The 18078-nt window shown below is 49.3% G+C and overlaps 1 protein-coding gene across 1 annotated transcript in view; it reads right to left on the bottom strand.

Moving 5' to 3' along the window:
• The window catches only part of Galnt15 (polypeptide N-acetylgalactosaminyltransferase 15), a 29537-nt gene extending 11892 nt beyond the window's left edge, over nucleotides 1-17645 (bottom strand). The window contains exons 1-6 of the mRNA XM_013022133.1: nucleotides 17093-17645; nucleotides 6516-6682; nucleotides 5000-5204; nucleotides 4126-4293; nucleotides 2197-2314; nucleotides 842-1036 (exon numbers count right to left, since the gene is read on the bottom strand). Coding sequence (XP_012877587.1) covers nucleotides 842-1036; nucleotides 2197-2314; nucleotides 4126-4293; nucleotides 5000-5204; nucleotides 6516-6682; nucleotides 17093-17616 — 1377 coding nt within the window. The 5' untranslated portion in view covers nucleotides 17617-17645. The remainder of the gene's footprint in view (nucleotides 1-841; nucleotides 1037-2196; nucleotides 2315-4125; nucleotides 4294-4999; nucleotides 5205-6515; nucleotides 6683-17092) is intronic.
• Between the last annotated feature and the right edge of the window lie 433 nt (nucleotides 17646-18078).

Here is an 18078-nt window from a genome sequence, read left to right as displayed (position 1 = left end):
CTTGCTCCCACCAGGAACCTCCCAGCCTTGGGCATAGTTTAGTACCACCTGCCAGACTCGCCAAGCTCCCCTCTCCCCCAGTGATGACCATCAACACCCAGGCAGGGCTCATCTCATGCCAACTACTCTTCCGAGTGCTTTTGGATCTATGAACTTATTAAATCATCCAGAGACATCAGGAAGAGGAAGCAGGAATGCTGACTGCACAAGGAACTTTCAGGGTCACACCACTGAAAATCCCACACTGACGCCCAGTCTTTCTCACCACCATTGGGCTTAACCAGTAGACTTGCACAATGCTATCCAAAGGTGGATGCCTCTTTCAGAGGGAAGAGGAGGCCAAAGAACAAAGAAGAAAGCTGAGTGGAGTGGAGGCCTTGTGTCAATGTCTCTTTCCCTTGTAACTATGGAAGCTGATGTGGGAGGAATCTTGTGCCCCTCTGGGCAACAATAGTGGCAACTCCTGAGGACCAGAGAGAGTTCAGCCTGCCTGGACATTGGGATGAGACGGATAGTTCGTGTGGTTCCAGGCCAGCTTCAGCAAACAGTTGGTGAGATCTTCACCTCAAGCAACCTTGAAGTTCAAGGCATCCCAATCCCTCAGTCTCAGAGGCTGTTCTGCCATAGGGGAAAAAGAAGTGGGGCAAGGGTGGGCAGGAGAAAGACCTAAGTGGAGGCCTGGAGCTCCTCCACTCAGCCTGCTCTCCAGGGGCATGAGTGTCTTTCATGCCTCAGAAAGCTTCCGTTCCTCCACCTCACCTCCCTCCAGGGAGGAGGGATGGACCCCCCTGTCCCAGCCCCCAGCTGGGATGGGGGCCACAGAACCACGCCCTCTCCTCACCTTGCTCAGAGTGAAGGCATCTGGGCTGTGTCTGTAGAAAGTTTCTTTGAAGGAGCCCAGCCAGATCTCAGCAAGGCGGACCTTATTCATCAGGACGGCCTTCTTGTCCAGGGAGGTGCGGGTATCCTGATTTGGGTACAGGTGCCCAACCCGAGAGCAAGGGATGACCTCCACGGAGCCACCACAGAGCCAGGCCTGCCACGAAGGGAGAAGGTGAGCAACTCTCCCCCTCCCCTTCCATGAATGGGTGGGGGGGTGTCTCTGAGGGACTGGCAAAAACCACACAGGAGGTCGTGAGCACGAAGTGGCCAAGAGGATGAGAGCACTTTGGTGCAGTTTCCAGATGGTGGAGGGCACAGCTGCCCGTCTGCAATGCGCAGACTCAACCCTTGGAGATAAATGCAGCCCAGAGACTGCACCTCCTCTCTCCAGCCAACACATTCCAAAGGGAAAGATGCCCCCAGTGGCCCAGGAATTTCTAGAAGCTTGTGAGGTCTCCTTTATAGGCACCAGAGCCTTGAGTGATAGAGATGAAAGAAAACCCTCCTCCCACTCTTCACTTCTTCCAGAAGGTTCTCCCGCACCCTCCCATTCCCCCAAGTGTCTGAAGTTCATCTGACAGTGCCATCCTGGAAGAATAGAAGTTACAATGCAACAGTTCTGGGATAGGTAACCAACCCATGGACTAAATACACCAAGAGGGGTTCCCAAACCATGCGCCCTGGGGCTTCCAAGGGATCTAGGGGCTATTTTAAATTTTTGTCAGAAACAGCGACATCTGTTGTACATGATGCAAACTACAAGTCTAAGGTTATTGATAACTTAGATATTAGCTCTCTGCACGTGGAAGGATGCCTATCTTTGCATCCTGCTAAAAGTATCAGGCGAAAGTCAATGTGAAGCACGGGATCCTAAGGTTTGAGAAGCTGAGCAGTGGGCTGAATTCTTAGGACAAAAATTTACATATTATTTAGACTGAGCTACTCAATGCACAGACTGGTTTGGTATCTGTGGGGCCTGTGGGTGGTGTGCATAAAGATCCCTGAGATGCTAAGGGTACCGTGAGCAGAGAATTTCAGGTTCACATTAAAGTGTGAGTGATTGCTAGTTTCAAGTTTTGAAGGTCAAGTTCACATGGGAGGCCAAGTAAAATCAAGGTGGGACACAAGACAGATGGGAATGGGGGAGGAATGGGAGGAGATTTAACAGGCCTAGTCACAATAAATGTATACTTTTTCTCCAGACTCATCTTCAACTCTTGGCATTTTCGATGACTTCTGCCAAGCTATAACCGTTACCACTACCATTACCATGCCAGAAATCCCACCTGTGTCCTACACTGGCATAGGACTTACCTTAAGGGAGAGTTCGAGGTTTTCTCCACCCTGCAGTGCCATGAGTGGGTCATATGCTCCAGTGTTTTGGAAGTAATATCTATCCACAGCCACTACCTCTCCGAGTACCACAGGGCTCCTGAGCAGAGAAGATGGGCAGTAAGAGACTGCAGTTCAGAGCCCGGAGCTCCACAGGCAAAGCAGGACTGAGGGCTTCCCCAAGGGAGCTCCAGGGACTGAGAAAGCACGCTCTGGAAATCAACAGTTTTAGTGGCAAGATTGGATCAAAGCAACAATGTAAATATCCAAGTATTTTATAGAGGACTAAAGTTGTTCTGTCCGCAGGTCTGTTCCTACATCGGAGCCCCAGGGACTGAGCTCCAGGCTCCCAGATCTGCTGGCTATAGTCACTCTGGAAAGATGCTTGGGACCAAAGCCTTGGCTAAAAATAAGATGCCTCCCAGAGCCTGGTGCTGGTGGCTCACGGCTGTAATCCTAGATGCTCAGGAGGCTGAGATCAGAGGATTGCAGTTTAAAGCCAGTTCCATGTACTCTGGGAGAATTACACATGACTTATAAACACAGCAACCTAGAAACCTGGAGGAAGGGAATTCAGGTGACAATAATATCCTCTGGGCTTCCCCCCAAAAGATGTAGCCAGAAGCCTTCTTACAGAGCTCGCTTCATTCAGAAACAAATTTGAATGCAGCCAAACTCTGGATATGTCACAAGATATAAATAAAACTTCCGAGTTTTTTAATTGCAGAGGAGACAGTATTGCATTAACAAAGCCACCAGCTTCAGATTATTAAAAATATTGTTATGCCAAAATACTAAGACACCAAGATTATGAGATTTCTTGGCACAATTTCCAGATCTGTAGATATGTAAGCTTTCTGAGCTTAGTTTTCCTACCTCCAAATTGGAATAATTTTTTCTGTGTTTAATGGGGATTAAAAATAACTCATGTAATATATGTGTGTGACTTATTTATTTTTGTCTTTTTTTAAATCCCAGTTCTGGGATCTAGGGCTCATATTCTTGCTCTGCTTGCTTGTTTGGCTGGTGCTGTATCATTTGAACCATGTCTCCAACCCTGCTTTTTGCTGGTTAATTGTAAATGTAGTCTTGCCAGGGTTGGCTTCAAACCATGGTCCTTCAGGTCTCAGCCTCCTGAATAGCTAGGATTACAGGCGTGAGCCACCAGGGCCTCAGTGCCAGTGTGTTTTTAAATTCACAAGTGGCATGGACTTAATGGGCACTTGAATGTATGTCTGGGCCAGCACTCTTAAGTCAAATACAGTGTAAGGTGAATCTTCAGTGTAAAGTGGCAGAAATCAGGCCTACGCAGACACCTGCATCAGACCAGGGCAGCCTCTTGTGCCCAGTGCATCATGAATAAAGGCTTGGGTTTAGAAGTCTTTGGCTTTCACCATTAAACAAGCAACTGTGGACTTAGATTTGCCGCACAACACAGCCAGAGGCAAAGTAGATGGTCTCAGTCCAGTGCCTGGCCCTGTCCTAACTCTGGACCTGCTTTCCAGTAGCTTGATGATGTTGGGCAAATCATTTCTTGTGTGTGTGTCCAGGCAAGGTGAGAACAGAGACCACATCCCTTATTGTGCCCTGTCAGAACCCCACCCTGAGAACCAGGAGCTTAGGGACATGGCTGGTTTGCACTACTCTGAGCCGGGGAACCCTAGATCATCCACTCCACAGCTGGGAGAGACGATGGACTTTAGGACTAATTGTGCATGGAGAATGTGGTCCTATTCACCTGCCTGACCACATCCTTTGTGCTTGGCAGGACTTGAGGCCTAGGAACCTCCAAAGCTCCCATGTGAGAGAGCTGGGTAGATGTCTCAGCATCTCCCATACCCACCTCAGAGCATCCCTGAAAATATGCTGGGCCCAGCTGGGCTGACTTCATCTCTGGGTCACAGGCCTCACCTGACTGGGCTGATGGGGGATGGTCGAGCCTTCTTCTCACGCTCTGACAAGGGTTCCCAGTGCAATTCCAACTTCCAGTCCAACACCCCGCGCTGCAGCTCCTGGGCTGGGTAATACTGGAAAGTCTTCCAGTCGATCACGTCTATGAGTGGGGACACCACACGGTTCCTGGGGGATCAGAGGGGGCAGGCGGGGCGTGGGGAGATGGGATGGGGGGGAGGAGACAGACGGTTCACGCTCTGGGAATGGAGACCAGATCTATACACATGCTGCCAGTGAGCCAGCCACAGTGCCTTTGGTACTCCAAATGCGGTTTTCCCAAATAAGATGTGGTGTCATTGTCAAATATGCACAGATTTAGAAGACGCCCAGGAAAAGAAGATGTAAAAAAAAAAGTTTTGATCATTTAAAAATTGATGGAATGACATTTCGGATATATTGAGTTTAATCATCTATATCGCTAAAAATTAATTTCATCTTTTTTATTTTGGAATATGAGTACTGAATTAAAAAATATTTGCGTCTCACGATATATTTCTATTTAATAGCATTGTTCTAGAAAATATGCTTTTCCGGAAGGAATTGGGGCCTATTTTATTAAAAATACATACCTACGTGTCCCCCCTCCCCCGCACACCTTCTTTTTTGCTGGTCTTGGGGGCTTGCACTGGGTGCTAGGTGCTGTCTCTGAGCTTTTTTGCGCAAGGCTAGGGCTCTACCACTTGATCCACACCTCCAACTCTAACTTCCTTCAAGGCTTGACCACCTGGGAATCCCCAAAGGTACTGAGTTCTCTGTAGTTGTGGAGACCCAGCACTTTCTGAGGGATGGATAGATGTTCTGCTGGGCAAACCCCGAGGCCGGAGTGAGTTACCTGTCACCTGCTATTCTGCTGAGGAGAGGTTCCAGCCAGCCGGAGTGGCATTCACAGCGGGCATTCATGAACACCAGCACATCTCCTGTGGCCCGGTTGGCCCCCAGCATCTGGGCCTTGATGGTACCCAGCCTCTTGTTGCTCCTAATCAGCTTCACGCCTTCCAGCCTGGTGACATATTCACTGAGAGCAGACTTGAGTTGTTCTAGAATGACAGGGGTCAACGGGGTCACAGACGCCATAGCCAATGGAACTAAGTGGGCCTCATTAAGGTCACTGCTGGCAACTCTCGGTGGAGCACTAGGGGCCTGCACGATGCCTTTGAAAGGCTGGTTCTGCATGGAAGGGAGACAAAGACCCTTGAGGAGGAGAATGAGAGAGGCTTCTTCAGTTCTGTGCTTAAGCTAGAAAAAGTTTGACTCGTATGTGTGTTGTGTGTGTGTTCACAGGCAATCCATATGTACACGAGGGCACGTGTATCTGTGTATCTAAGACAAACCAGGGAGGATTAACTCTTCAGTTCTCACACTCCCTAGGGACACCAAGAGGACATTTATCATTGGCTGACAGGGACCACAGGGCATGATCTCAGGAAGACCCTGCCTCAGCGGATGGTCTGAAGAATCTCTGGGCATTTTTATTAGCCAATCCAGCCCAATCTGGCCAAGTTTCTGCCATGGCCAGGTTGGAAAGACTTCCAACAAGAGGACCTTAGACAGCTGACAACATGCCTGATTCCTCTGTCACATTGCCTGCCGTGTCCCTAAGTAACATACCACCTTGCTTGGCTTTCTTCATATAGCTTCATCTTCTCATGAAGCCAGAGTGGACTTTGGCTTAATTTCTGATTTAAGTCAGAAGCAGAGGACTTGAGTCAGGATGTTCCCCAGCACCATCTGTCAGCTTGTTAGAGATGGAAATTCCTGAGCCCCTCTGGGCTCCCCACCTCTGTGGTGTTTAATGAAACCCACCACATTTCACCTTCACCTAAGGTTTGATTGTTGCAGACTGGGAAGTCAGGCTGGGTGGTTCTTTCTCCATCTTCTTTTTAGGCTGTTCTCTGAGCTGAGTTGTTTTTTTTTTTTTGTCAGAGGAAGCATTTCAGGAGACTCTATAGGCAGGGCTATCTGGCCCCCATTTTGCCCCTCTTGGTCTGACTCAGTTCTGGCAAGTTCTCTTCTCTGGCCTCAGTTTCCTCTTTGGGACAGTGATAGATGCAAAGGGCTTTGCCCAGGGTCTAGCAGACAGTGTGCCCTAATGGCTGCCCTCTGTGATTGCAGAGTCATGGGGGAGAGCCCAAGGAATCAGACACTGGGGTCCCCATTTGCTTGGCTTCTTCCTCTTCTGTCTCCCTTCTCCCACTGGTCTCCCCTGGGCCCTTCTTTCATGCTCCAATTACAGGTGAGTCCTCAGGTAGAGCCCTACCTCTGGGGAACTTCGCTTACAGTAGATTCTACCCCCGTCTTTTCCATAGGAGTTCCCTTCCCCTCTGGGGCCCAAGGCTAACCCCAGCTACCTTGCTGGCTGAAGTCGTCCACCAGGATGAGCTCTGTCAGCAAGGCCCTGGGTGCCGTGTCCAGGACACTGTGCACAGTTCTCAGGAGGGTGGCCCAGGCCTCATTATGGAAACACAGGATCACGCTGGCTGTGGGCAGGCTGCCCTCGGGGTGCTGCTGCAGACACCTGGGGGGAAGAGAGCCTGGAGCTGCAGAAAGCACTTGACCCCTGCTCTAAGTCACTGCAGGCCTGGCTGGGCCTCTGGTTCTATGCCCTTCCCAACTCCATTGTGCTGTCCAGCTTTGCTGAAAACTACCATATAGAAAGAGACAGGCGTGCCTCTATTAGCTCCCGCTCTGATCCCAAGAGCCCCTTTGCTCTGTCAGTCCACACCCCATCATTGCAGTCAGCAGGGACTGGGACAGTTCTCAACAGCTGACTGCCAGCATCTGGAACAATGGAAGCAAATGACAGTGTTACCAAGGTCCGGGAACTGCTGTGAGCTAAAGTGTGTTGACGCCCCTCCTTGAGCATTTTGTGAACACAGTGCCGTCCACTCAAGGGCTGCACACCTGTTTCTTTCTAGTTGTATTCCTGCATCCTAGCACAGCGCCTAGCACATGAGAAGTGTCAGCTCATTTATTGGTAGCATTAGGGGTGTGTGTATGTGTGTGTGTTGTGTGTGTGTGTGTGTGTGTGTGTGTGTGTTGTGCCAATACTGAGGCAGGAACTCATGCAAGCGAGAACTCATGCTCTCCTTTAGTTATAGCTGTCCAAGGCTAGCATCCTTCCATTTGAGCCACAGTTCACACCTGCCTCTGATTCTTGGTGGTGGTGGTAAGAGGAAATATGAGAAGCCCTTGGCTGCAACTTAAGCATGTTTCTGGGAGTCTGACTGTTTCCTAAACTAGGAAAGGAGACTGGGGATGCAGAGACTGGATTTAGGAGTCCTGTGGGGGCAGATTCATGGGGACAGAGGTCTGTCACCCTGTTCTCAGGGCATAATACCACCATGCGTGTCCATGGGGCTGGTCCCTTTCTATCAATCCACAGAATGTGAGACTTGGATATAACACATGTATGTGGCATAATGAAGCTTACACCCCATCATACAGGTAGTTATCATTACTCAACACTGAGACATTCAGGATGTGGGGTGTGACATCAAAACCAGTACCAGAATGCCAGACAGGACAGTCAGGAGAGCATATATATAGGCCATGTCCTTCCTGCAGATATCCAGGCCTCTGTGAAGGCTCAGAGAAGGAAATGGGCTCCCCATGTGCCAGGAACTGAAGGAAATGAAGGACATCAGCAAACATGTTGCCCCTTCTCCCACCAGTGCAGGGAGGGTCTGAGGTCTGGCCATAACCAGGCCAGCTGTCTACAATCCTCCACCCACAGGAGGGCCTTGGGTTTTGCCATGTCTCAGGCCAAACCCACCAGACCCAGGAGAGCGTCTGGCCTGTTTCAAACAATCCAATCAGGAACCGCGCCAGTTTGCCATCCTGTGGTCACTGCCCTGGGAAAGGTCTGGCCTACTTCAAACATACCAATCATCATCTGGAAAATTGCCTGAAGGGAGGAGAAAAGTAGGTGGGGGGGAAAGATAGAGGCAAGGTAAAAGCAACAGTTCAGGACCATGGAGGGACAATCAGCTTCCATTCACACTGCTCATTCTTCTGAGTGGCCTTTGCTTTCTCTTTACTGAATAAACTCTTTAAAACTGTCCTTGCTCCTGACATTTATATCTATGCTGCTGGAGAACAAGAACTCACCATACTTATATCTCATACATCAGAAAGACATTCTGAAATACATTTTCAGCCAGGTGCCCGTGGGTCATGCCTGTAAGCCTAGCTATGATCCGAGGATCGAGGCTCAAAGCCAGCCCAGACAGGAAAGTCCATGAGCCTCTTATCTCCAAAGAATCATCAAAAAGCTTGAAGTGGAGCTATGACTCAAGTGGTAGAACACTAGCCTGGTGGGGGCGGTGGGGGGAGAGCTCAGGGATAGCACTTAGGCCCTGAGTTCAAGCCCCAGGACTAGCACAAAATAATGTTAATTAAAAATATATATTCCCCCTTATCTTGTCTAAAAAATGCAAATAGCAATTTTCTAACTTTTCTTTAAATCCTTTAGCGAAATAAGCAACGGGTAGGCAGACCAAGCAAGGGGGCCTTGTGCAAGCGATTATACCTCTGAGCACCTGCCTCTGATTCTCCTTGTTGACTGGGTTGTCAACCATCCTGGGCCCGTCATAGCAGAGTCCAGCAAATCAGTGAAGCGGTGCATAGCAAAATCTTTGGGATTTTGTAAGCCAAAGTCACCAGGATCACAAAGGAGAGACCAACAGCTTTGGGACTGAGGTAATCTAGACTGGAATCCTGGCTCTGTTATTTACATTCCTAACTAGACAACTGGCTACCTTCCCTCACTCAGGGTTGTAGTCAGGATCAGAAGAGATAAGAGCAATCAAGAGCACACACATGTGCTCACCCTCTCTGCTCTCCCGCCCATCCCTCTTGCCTGCTGCCCCAGGATCCCCTAGGAATTTGGAAAATGCATTTGGATGATGATTTCAAAGAGAATGAGTCATGGTGTTGCACCAGATTGCCTGGCTGTCACACATGAACCAAAGCTTCTGCCAGCCCTCTTGCCTGACCACAGTGGAAAGGTTTCTACTGGCCTCCTCTTCCTCCTCATCTTATTCAGTGAGTAGTACATTTGAATTCAGGCCGCCATACTTGCTAGGCAGGCATTTTGTCACTTCAGCCGCACCACCAGCCCGTTTTGCTTTAGTTATTTTTTTGAATAGACTCTCAGTTTTGCCTGGGCTGGCTTCTTCTTACCTATGCCTCATAGGTAGCTGAGATTACAGGTGTACCACCATGCCTAGCATGTTTGTTGAGATGGGATTTTCACTAACTTTTTGCTTAGCTGGCTTCAAATTGTGTGTGCACCACCCAATCTTCACCTCTCAAATAGCTAGGATTACAGGTGTAAGCCAAAGCAGTTTGCCTGAGGATATTAAACTGTTAAGTACAGCTTGACAAATGATGTTTGCTAGTGTGGGGATCCTGAGGTTGGAACACAGCTGGGGAAAAGAAAACCTTCAAGGAATGAGTAAGGGTGCTCGCTTCTATATGAGACAGAGCATGAGAAGATCAGAGTCTTCAGTGGAGGCTGATTCTGCCAACCTGTCATTCTCTATTAGGTGACACAGGGCACAAAAGGTGTGTACAGTCTCCCTCTGTTTGTGATAGTCCCACAGTTCCCTTCTGAGGGATTCTAGGATATCCCTGGCTTGCTCTTATCCTGGCCCTTTAACCCTCGACAAGGTATGGGAGTTGCAGGTGTGAACACTGACCAGAGGCCTATAAAGTGCCAGAGCCAGCCTTCCCTTCAGATTAGCCAGATGAAACTTCTAAATCCTCCCTCTGAAGAGTTTGCCTCCCCCTGTGAGTAGCAGTATCTACCAACATCCTTTCCCTCCGTTGGAGTGGGGGGGGGGCAGGGGGGTGACTGTAAAAGACAAGACAAGTTACAGCCAAGCGATGGTGGCTCACGTCTGTAATCCTAGCTACTCAAGAGGTTGAGATCTGAGTAGTAGAGCACCAGCTTTAAGTGAAAAACCCAAAGGAGAGCATAGGACCCTGAGCTCCAGTCCTAGTACCAGCATTAATAAAAAGAAGAAGAAAGAAAAAGAGAAAGAAAAAGGCAAGGTGCAGCGTTGCCACCTCTAATCTGATGGCCAAGCTCAGCTGGTTGTACCCAGGAAGCCCAAAGTCAACTAGTGTTAGTGTCTCATACTCATTCTCATTCCCACCACAGCCCCATGGCGGGCAGGGGCTCTTCATCCTCCGAGGCTGAAAGTGTGATGTGTGTGGGTTGCCTTCAGGACATGGCCAGTAAGGTCCAGTAGCACCACTTGCAATAACCCTGCTGACTTTTCATTGGTGGACGGGGTGGAGTGGAATGGATGGGGGGTACTGAGATGAGCCCCACCTCCCCACACTGCCAGCCAAGCCTCTCAGATGAGCTGCCGCCCCATTCTCAGTCAGCCCTGTCTACCCCCTCTCTCAGGCCAGGCAGTCAGAGCCTGCAGCAGCGGGGTCAGGAGTCATCCCAGTGACTCACTGCCTGGCGAGACAGAGATGGCAAAGAATGGCACGGACCCTGTGCTTGTAATACCATGTTCTGCTGGACAACACAGCTGTAGCCCAATAACACACCCTGACCTGCCCCTGCTACACCATGTTCCCCACCATGCCCTAGGTGGTCCCAGGGCAGAAGGGAGGAAAAAAAAGCAGAAGAGATCCTTGCGCTGCTTCCCCACTAGCTGTGGGGGGGGGGGCTGTTGTAGCCCTGGCTTAGGGGCCTGTTCTAGAACCACATATAGGTAGAATATAACTCTCCATGCCCCGTCTCCCCTCGGACGCCCCCCTCCCCTCCCCTTCTCCCCTCCTCTGGGGGATCAGAGCAGGAAAGCTCCATCTTCCCTCCATCTTTCCTCCTGTCTGACTCACTCTAGGCTCTTTGCTGAAGAATACAATAAGTCAACTTCTCTTTGGACTTTAATCTTGGGGGAAAGCATCACACGCTTTAACTTACTTTTTCTGTTGCCCCATATAAAGATGTTACTATCACCCCAATTTACAGTTGAGGACACTAAGGCTGAGACCTTGAGCAGCTTGCCCAAGGTCACACAGTGAGAGGTGGTGCCTGGATTTGACCCCGTGTCTACAGTTCTGTGAGCAGATGAATTAGTCACACTCATGCATACCTAAGTCAGGAAAGAACAGGGCTTATTTACTTGGAGCTGACCTGACACAGATTCAAGGATGAGCCCTTCAGGTTATAGGGAGACTGTGGGCTCTACTTCTTTTCTTTATCTCTCAGTTCTAGGACTGATGTCAGAAGCAGCTTAAATGATATTCTTGCTGGGTTCTATGAATCAACTAAAAGCCCCCTATCTTTTTATCTGTGCCCTTTGATCTGAGCTATTCTCTGTTGCCTCTCTTCCTAAGACAACGGCCTAGTTTGCAGGGATTAAGATAGCCCTCTTGTATGAAAGGCAAGCTGCCCTTCCCACAAGCAACATCTCCTTAGTACCTTAAAGCAAACAGCCCCAAACAGGACAGCATCTTGTTCCTGTAGTAAAATAACTTCTCTGGAACTCCTCCAAGAAAAAGACCGAGCTAATGGTTACCCAGGCTGCCGCTGTGAGCTAGGACTGTTTACTCTGCTACCTTTCTCCCTCCCTGTCCGCCAGTGCCATGTGGGAACCTCTGAGGATGGCTGAGGATGTCCCGAGTGGGCTGTCTTCCCATGGCTGCCATGTAATAAAACTCCTTTCTCTGCCTTCACTATGTCTCTGTATTTGACATATGGGACTGAGTGCCTGGACTGAACTTGGGACTTGTGGATTTTGAGCCTGGGGTCTAAAAACCTGGTTCCATTACCTTTCAAGAAGAATCTGAGTTCTCCTACTTCTCCCTCCCTTACTCTGTTTTTTGAGATGTAGGTGATTGAGCTCTGATTTGGTATGGAGTCTCCAGTGGTGGTGGTGGTAGTGGTGGTGGTGGTGGTGGTAGTGTGTGTTTGTGTGTGTGTGTGTGTGTGTGTGTGTGTGTATGTGCGCACAAACTTTAGAGAACCTGTGGGGTAGCCCTTTACTGCTTAAAAGCAGTACTAGTCTACAGGGGACTTAGCATCTTGGGCTGCACCGTGGATCTTCTGAAAGGCTTTGAGGTTAACCAGCTGTCTCTATGGTGGCACACATATCTACGTCTGAGGCTCCCTGTTCTGGCCAGTCTGGCTGGCGCACAGACAGCAATGGGACTCAGCAGGGTCCTCCAGTCTCTGCAGTGTAGTAGTGGCTGGCAGATTGTAACTACAAATGCTGAAGACCCATACTGAACCTGCTGAGTGGGAAGCTGTGGGGTGGGATGAGGCCGAGAAGGGCAACAAGAAGGCAGGAATCTGTTTTCTTTGGAGCCAGTATGGAGCTTGAATTCAGGGCCTGGGTGCTGCCCCTTAGCTTTTTTTTGTTCAAGGTTGACCCTCTACCACTTGAGCCCTCAATTCACTTCCAGTTTTTTGGTGGTTAATTGGAGATAAGAATCTCATGGATTTTCCTGCCCAGGTTAGCTTTAAACTGGGATCTCAGATCCCAGCCTCCTGAATAGCTAGGATTATAGGCATGAGTCACCAGCACCTGGTTCAGGATTCTGTTTTAACCAGCCACCTGGGGGCTCTGATGCCACTCTGAAATACAGGCTCCTGGAGAACCAAAGCACTAGCTCACAGGAGCCTCTTAGGTGCCAGGGAAACACTGCTTTATACTCCATGCCTGGAAGATCAAGGAGAGTGGGTCTGGCCAAGCTTTGAGGCTGTTAGTGCTGGAGTGGGAGTGGTTTGTGCAAAGACAGGAGGATGGGAAAGACTTTCTCCACCTTCCTTCCTTCCGACAGCAGCTTTGCAGAGCTGAGTTAGTCCTATGTGTTAGTTCCTGGCTCTTCCAGGACCAGGAGCTGTTCTCTGGCTCATTGCACCACCATCTCAATGCCTTTGAGCTGTCTGGTGAGGAACAGACTGGTGGAGGGTCTGGATTCCATAGCCAGGAAGGAACTAGCCTTAGGCTCTCTGTCTCACTTCTTAGTCTCAACAGAGGAGTGTCAAGGTCTTGCTCCCTTGTTGAGCCGATGCTGAGTCTTGGGCTCCTAGCTCCCACTGAGTATTTCATGGGACACACCCAGCTCTTCTGTGCCTGGGATGTGACACCAGGTGGCCTCCACTCCAAGTACCCCTGAGGATGCCGTGATGAGCATCTTCTATTGTCTCTCTCTATGGACCAGTGTCAGCTTCCTGATTAAGAAGGGAAAACCAGGCTGGGTGTGGATGTCTGTAATCCTAGCCACACAGGAGGTATAGGTAGGAGGATCTGCGTCTGATGCCAGCCTGGGGTAAAGATACAGAGACCTTTGCACCTGAGTTATCGGTGCAAAGTCTGGGATCTGGGCCTGTGGCTCAGGTAGTAGAATGCCTGACTGGCACACATGATACTATGAGTTCAAGTCCCAGTACCACAAAACAAAACAACAAAATTCTACAAGACTCTACCTGAAACTTACTAAAGCAAAAAGGGCTGGGGATATGAACTATACCCCACTCTACCATCCTCCCCTCAAAGGAAAGCCAGAAATGTACTCAACCCATGTGACTTGCCCATTGTCTGGTCTAGGAAGTGGCAGACTTAGAAAGTCTGGTTAAGAGCATGGCTTTAAGTTGGCATGATGTCTCAAGTCATCTGGAAGCAGAGATTAGGGAATTGCAGTTCAAGACCAAACTGAGTAAAAAAGTTTGTAAGAAAGACTCCATCACAACCAATGGGTAGGCACAGTGGCACATACCTGCTTTCTCGGTTACAGGGGAATTATAAGAAGGAAAATCTCAGCCCAGGCCCACCTGGAAAAAAGTGAGATCATGAAAATAACCAACATTAAAGGTGGCTAGAGGTAACACAGGTGGTAGATCACCTGCCAGGCAAGCAGGAGGCCTTGAATTTAAACCCCAGGGTGATTTGGGTGTTGGACATGTGGACAGATGACATGGCACAAGTCCATCCACTTTTCTCGACCTTGGCTTCACATCCATAAAAATGAAACCCACTTACTAGTTTTGTTATGTAAATTAAACAAATGGAAATAATAGTGCTCAAACAAGACCTAGGGTCTGAAAAAGAGGAGCAAACAAAGGCCAGGGCTACTGGGGGAGATGGGATTGGTGGAAGAATTTGTGGTTGGGGCTTGTCTAAGCTACAGGTTAAGGGTGGGCTTGCAGGAAGCCTGGGGGCAGGAGGAAGTGTGGGGTACATGGCCCTGGAAGTCTTGCTGTTCCAGGTTTGGCAGGAAAACTGTAATGCAAGCCCACATATAGTAGGTCCTTAATACATGGCTGTTTCTTTCATGTCTTGTACTTCAACCTAGTTTTAAGGAAGAAGAGAAAAGCACTGTCTCTTGGAAGGAGGGTGGAGTTATGCCACGCTTCAGCAGAACTCTTGCATATCCAGTGTTCAGAGCCTGACCTACAGGTGACAGTCTGGGGCCCAAGGCCACAGGTTGCACTCACCGGTGGAGTCCAGCAGAGGGCGCTTCCCACCTCTGCATAGAGCTGGCAACCATGAGAAGTCTAGCAAGCTGAAGCACAGAGTCCAACTGCATGGCTTTGCCTGGGGTTAAGGGTTTCCTGGGTACCAGGAGTTTTTAGTGCTAAAATGGGTAAAGTTCCAGGAAAACTGAGACAAGCTGGTTAAGCTGGCTGGAAGAAAAGCCGCAGAATGGCACACATATGCATGCACACATTTTTTACATTAAACACACCTGGCATAAAATCCACCTGCTTGCACCACACACTTGCATATATGTACACCACACACAACAAATGCAACATGCTTGAACCCATGCACACTCCCACTTACATGATCCATAATACATATGTAACACAGCCACAACAAATACATGTACTTTATGCACCACACACCTGCATGTGTGCATAGCACCATACATGTGTACACAACACCAAATGTACAACATACACAATATTCGTGCATATTGTACTCATGTACATCTCACCCAGTAATGCATACATGGGTACAACAAACGTGTTACAAAATTCACTCACTTTGTACCACATGCACGTGAGTTATCATGAACTTCATAACACGTTTGTATATGCACAAATTTATACACAATACATATCCAATATACATCCAATACACACAGGCACAATAATGAACAAGAGCACCAGACCCAAGCAACATTATCACAACACACATGGCACATTTGAGCCACATAAATACATACAAGACAAATACAACATCATGACATATGTGCACCAATATGCACAATGAATATACATAACACCCCAATCCACAACATATATAATACATGTGTGTACTATGCACACAGATATACCCACAACTTGAACACACGTGCAACCATGCCAACCCCCCCATAGCTCATATTTGTACACATCACACCACATATACAACACACCCACTTGCCACACACTACACAGTGCACCACACATATCCCCAACACTTGTTCAATCATACATGCATGTATGATACACAGTGCAATGTGCAATATACAATTTATATCATGCAATGCATGGTACAATGTATAATACACACAACATACAGGCACAAAATTGAGGACACATACACACACAGACACACAGACACACACAGACTCCTTTTGGGATCCAAAGATTTGTTTCCAGTCATTCTTCTTAGCCACAAAATGATGACGATCAATCTTGCTCTGGGGCAAGGGAAAATCATATCAAAGGAATCTGAAAGTATTCTTGCATCTGCAAGCATTGCTTTGCCGGGTGCCGGGCACTGGCTGCACAGTGCACATGCAGTCCTGACCTGTGGGCTCAGCAAGAAGGAGAAGCAACACAGAGCAAGTCAATGCATCAAGGGCCTTTTAGCTTTAGTTATAATAAGTGCCTGGAGTCTAGAGAAAGCCCAAAGCTAGCCTGGGCTGGAAGCTTCCTGTGAAGAGCTTTCTAAGGCAAAGCTTTGAAGTCAGTGGAGAGGTAAGGACTCCAGGCCCAGCATGGTGCTGGGAGGGCCCAAATCAGGCATTTTAGAAGCTCTTACACATCCCTTGCCTGGAGGGATAAAAGATATATTTGCTTTCCAGGAAACAGCTGGGCTTTGAGGAACCAGAACTTCCGAGGATGGGTCTGAGATCATCCAAACTAGCCAGTCCCTCTGCTTCTGGAGGTGGGTAAGCAGCCTCCGGTCCTGTCCCATGGCCAGCCATGGTAAAGGAGGATGGGGATAAAGAGGGAGAGCCCACCATCTCCCTGGGCACAGACCTGCATTTGTGTATACTTCCCAGCCAAGCTCCTCCGGTTGGGGTCATCTTGCCAGGCTAAGCTTTAGTGAAGACAGTATTCCAGCAGTCAGGCACTGAAACTAGTCTGTCAGGCTAAAGAGGGTGTTCAAGAGCCGTGATTCAGGCAGACTGGCACTTAAATGCCTGAATCTAAATTCCTGCTTTGGCACTGGCTAGCTGTGTGTGACTGGGGTGAGCCACTTGGCCTCTCTGGGCCTTATTTTTCATTCCTACAAAATGAGAATGAAGCTAATAGTTACACCCATCCTCCAGAGTTGCAAAGACTTCACAGGACTTTATGAGTTGTGTATGGAAAGCTCAGATTAAAACCAGGTGCGTGGCATGAGCTGCCTAAATGCGCACTGCAATCGCTGTGTTGATTAAAAAACAAAACCAAACCACACAAAACACTAAGAAGGGAGCAGAATACCCACACTGGCTTGGCGTGGGTGTGAAAAGGTGTCTTGAGGAATTCCTGCTGAGTTCCTGGCCGGTTACATACACACAGCTGTTCCTGCCTGGCCCTCCAGGCCAGAACTGGAATCCTGGACAGGGACGGGATGAGGGAGGAGATCTAGCACAGTTTGCACCTTCACTTTGCAGACACCTGACTGGCGTTGGGGAGACCAGCAAAGGGGAAGAAGCGGGGGGGGGGGGGGGGGGGGGGGGGGTGAGCTTTACTTACAGTGGATGCCGGGCCTCTGGCAGGGTCCTCCGCAGGGGGATGCGGGCTCTGTGCCCCTCTTTGAGGCCCTGTTGGTCCAGGCTGTGCAGAGTGAGTGCCTCTTCTTCTGCTACCTCCCCATCCTCCTCCTCTGAGGCTTCCTCCTCCTGCCTCCTGCTTGCCTGTCTGATGAACCGATAGCCTCCTCTTCTGCTCTGGCTCTGATTCCTCCTGGCTCGGGGTGAAGCCACAGCCATCAGCAGCTGATCTTCCCGCAGTGAGATGAAGGGCGGTAGATTGTCTATGAAGCTATAATCCTCCCCCTCATCCTCAGTCTCCAGGACCCATTCTTGGGAGTCTCCAAAATCCAAGCGGTACCCAGCATCAGAGCTGCGCTTGCTGGTGCGGGCCGTGGCATCCTGGGGCAGGGTGGGTGGGGGCGGGTACAGCATGACCACCATCATCAGGAGGCATCCCAGCATCACAAGGAGCAGCCGGAACGGAAGTCTGCATGGTCCCTGTCGCTGGCGCTTCCTTAGGAGCATGCTGCTACAATTGCCAGTTGCAACAGGTTGTGTTCAGGTTTGCTTGCTCACACCGCTCCGGGTGCCTCGGGGCACAACCTGGCTTGCTCAGCTCACCTGAGATTTGTCTTGCTAGTCGCTTAACCAGCTCCTTTTCATCCTTCTGACATTTACCAACCACGTGTGTTAAGACCTGCTTCCACTCATGATCAGAAAGCCACAGGACCTGGGTATCACCCTGGGTCCTCTCTAAGTGGATTTCTTTAATTGCCTTCTGCAAGCCCATTCCCACGGACTTCAGACTGAATTGTTTGCTCCCTGTCTCCCTGGTTTTCTCCTTGAGAAAAAAAGTAAGGAATCCATTCCTCTCAGGTGTTTAGTTCCACGTGTTTCTCTCCCTTTGCACAAGTGGCTGGGCTGTAATGAGACGTCGGGGGGCCAGCTGGTGGGGCTTCAGTCAAGCAGCGCTGACAGCCGTCCTTC

The sequence above is a fragment of the Dipodomys ordii genome, unplaced genomic scaffold (genome assembly GCF_000151885.1).
Source record: "Dipodomys ordii isolate 6190 unplaced genomic scaffold, Dord_2.0 Scaffold60, whole genome shotgun sequence".
Taxonomy (NCBI): Eukaryota; Metazoa; Chordata; class Mammalia; order Rodentia; family Heteromyidae; genus Dipodomys; species Dipodomys ordii.
This window is presented reverse-complemented; position numbering and strand designations above follow the sequence as displayed.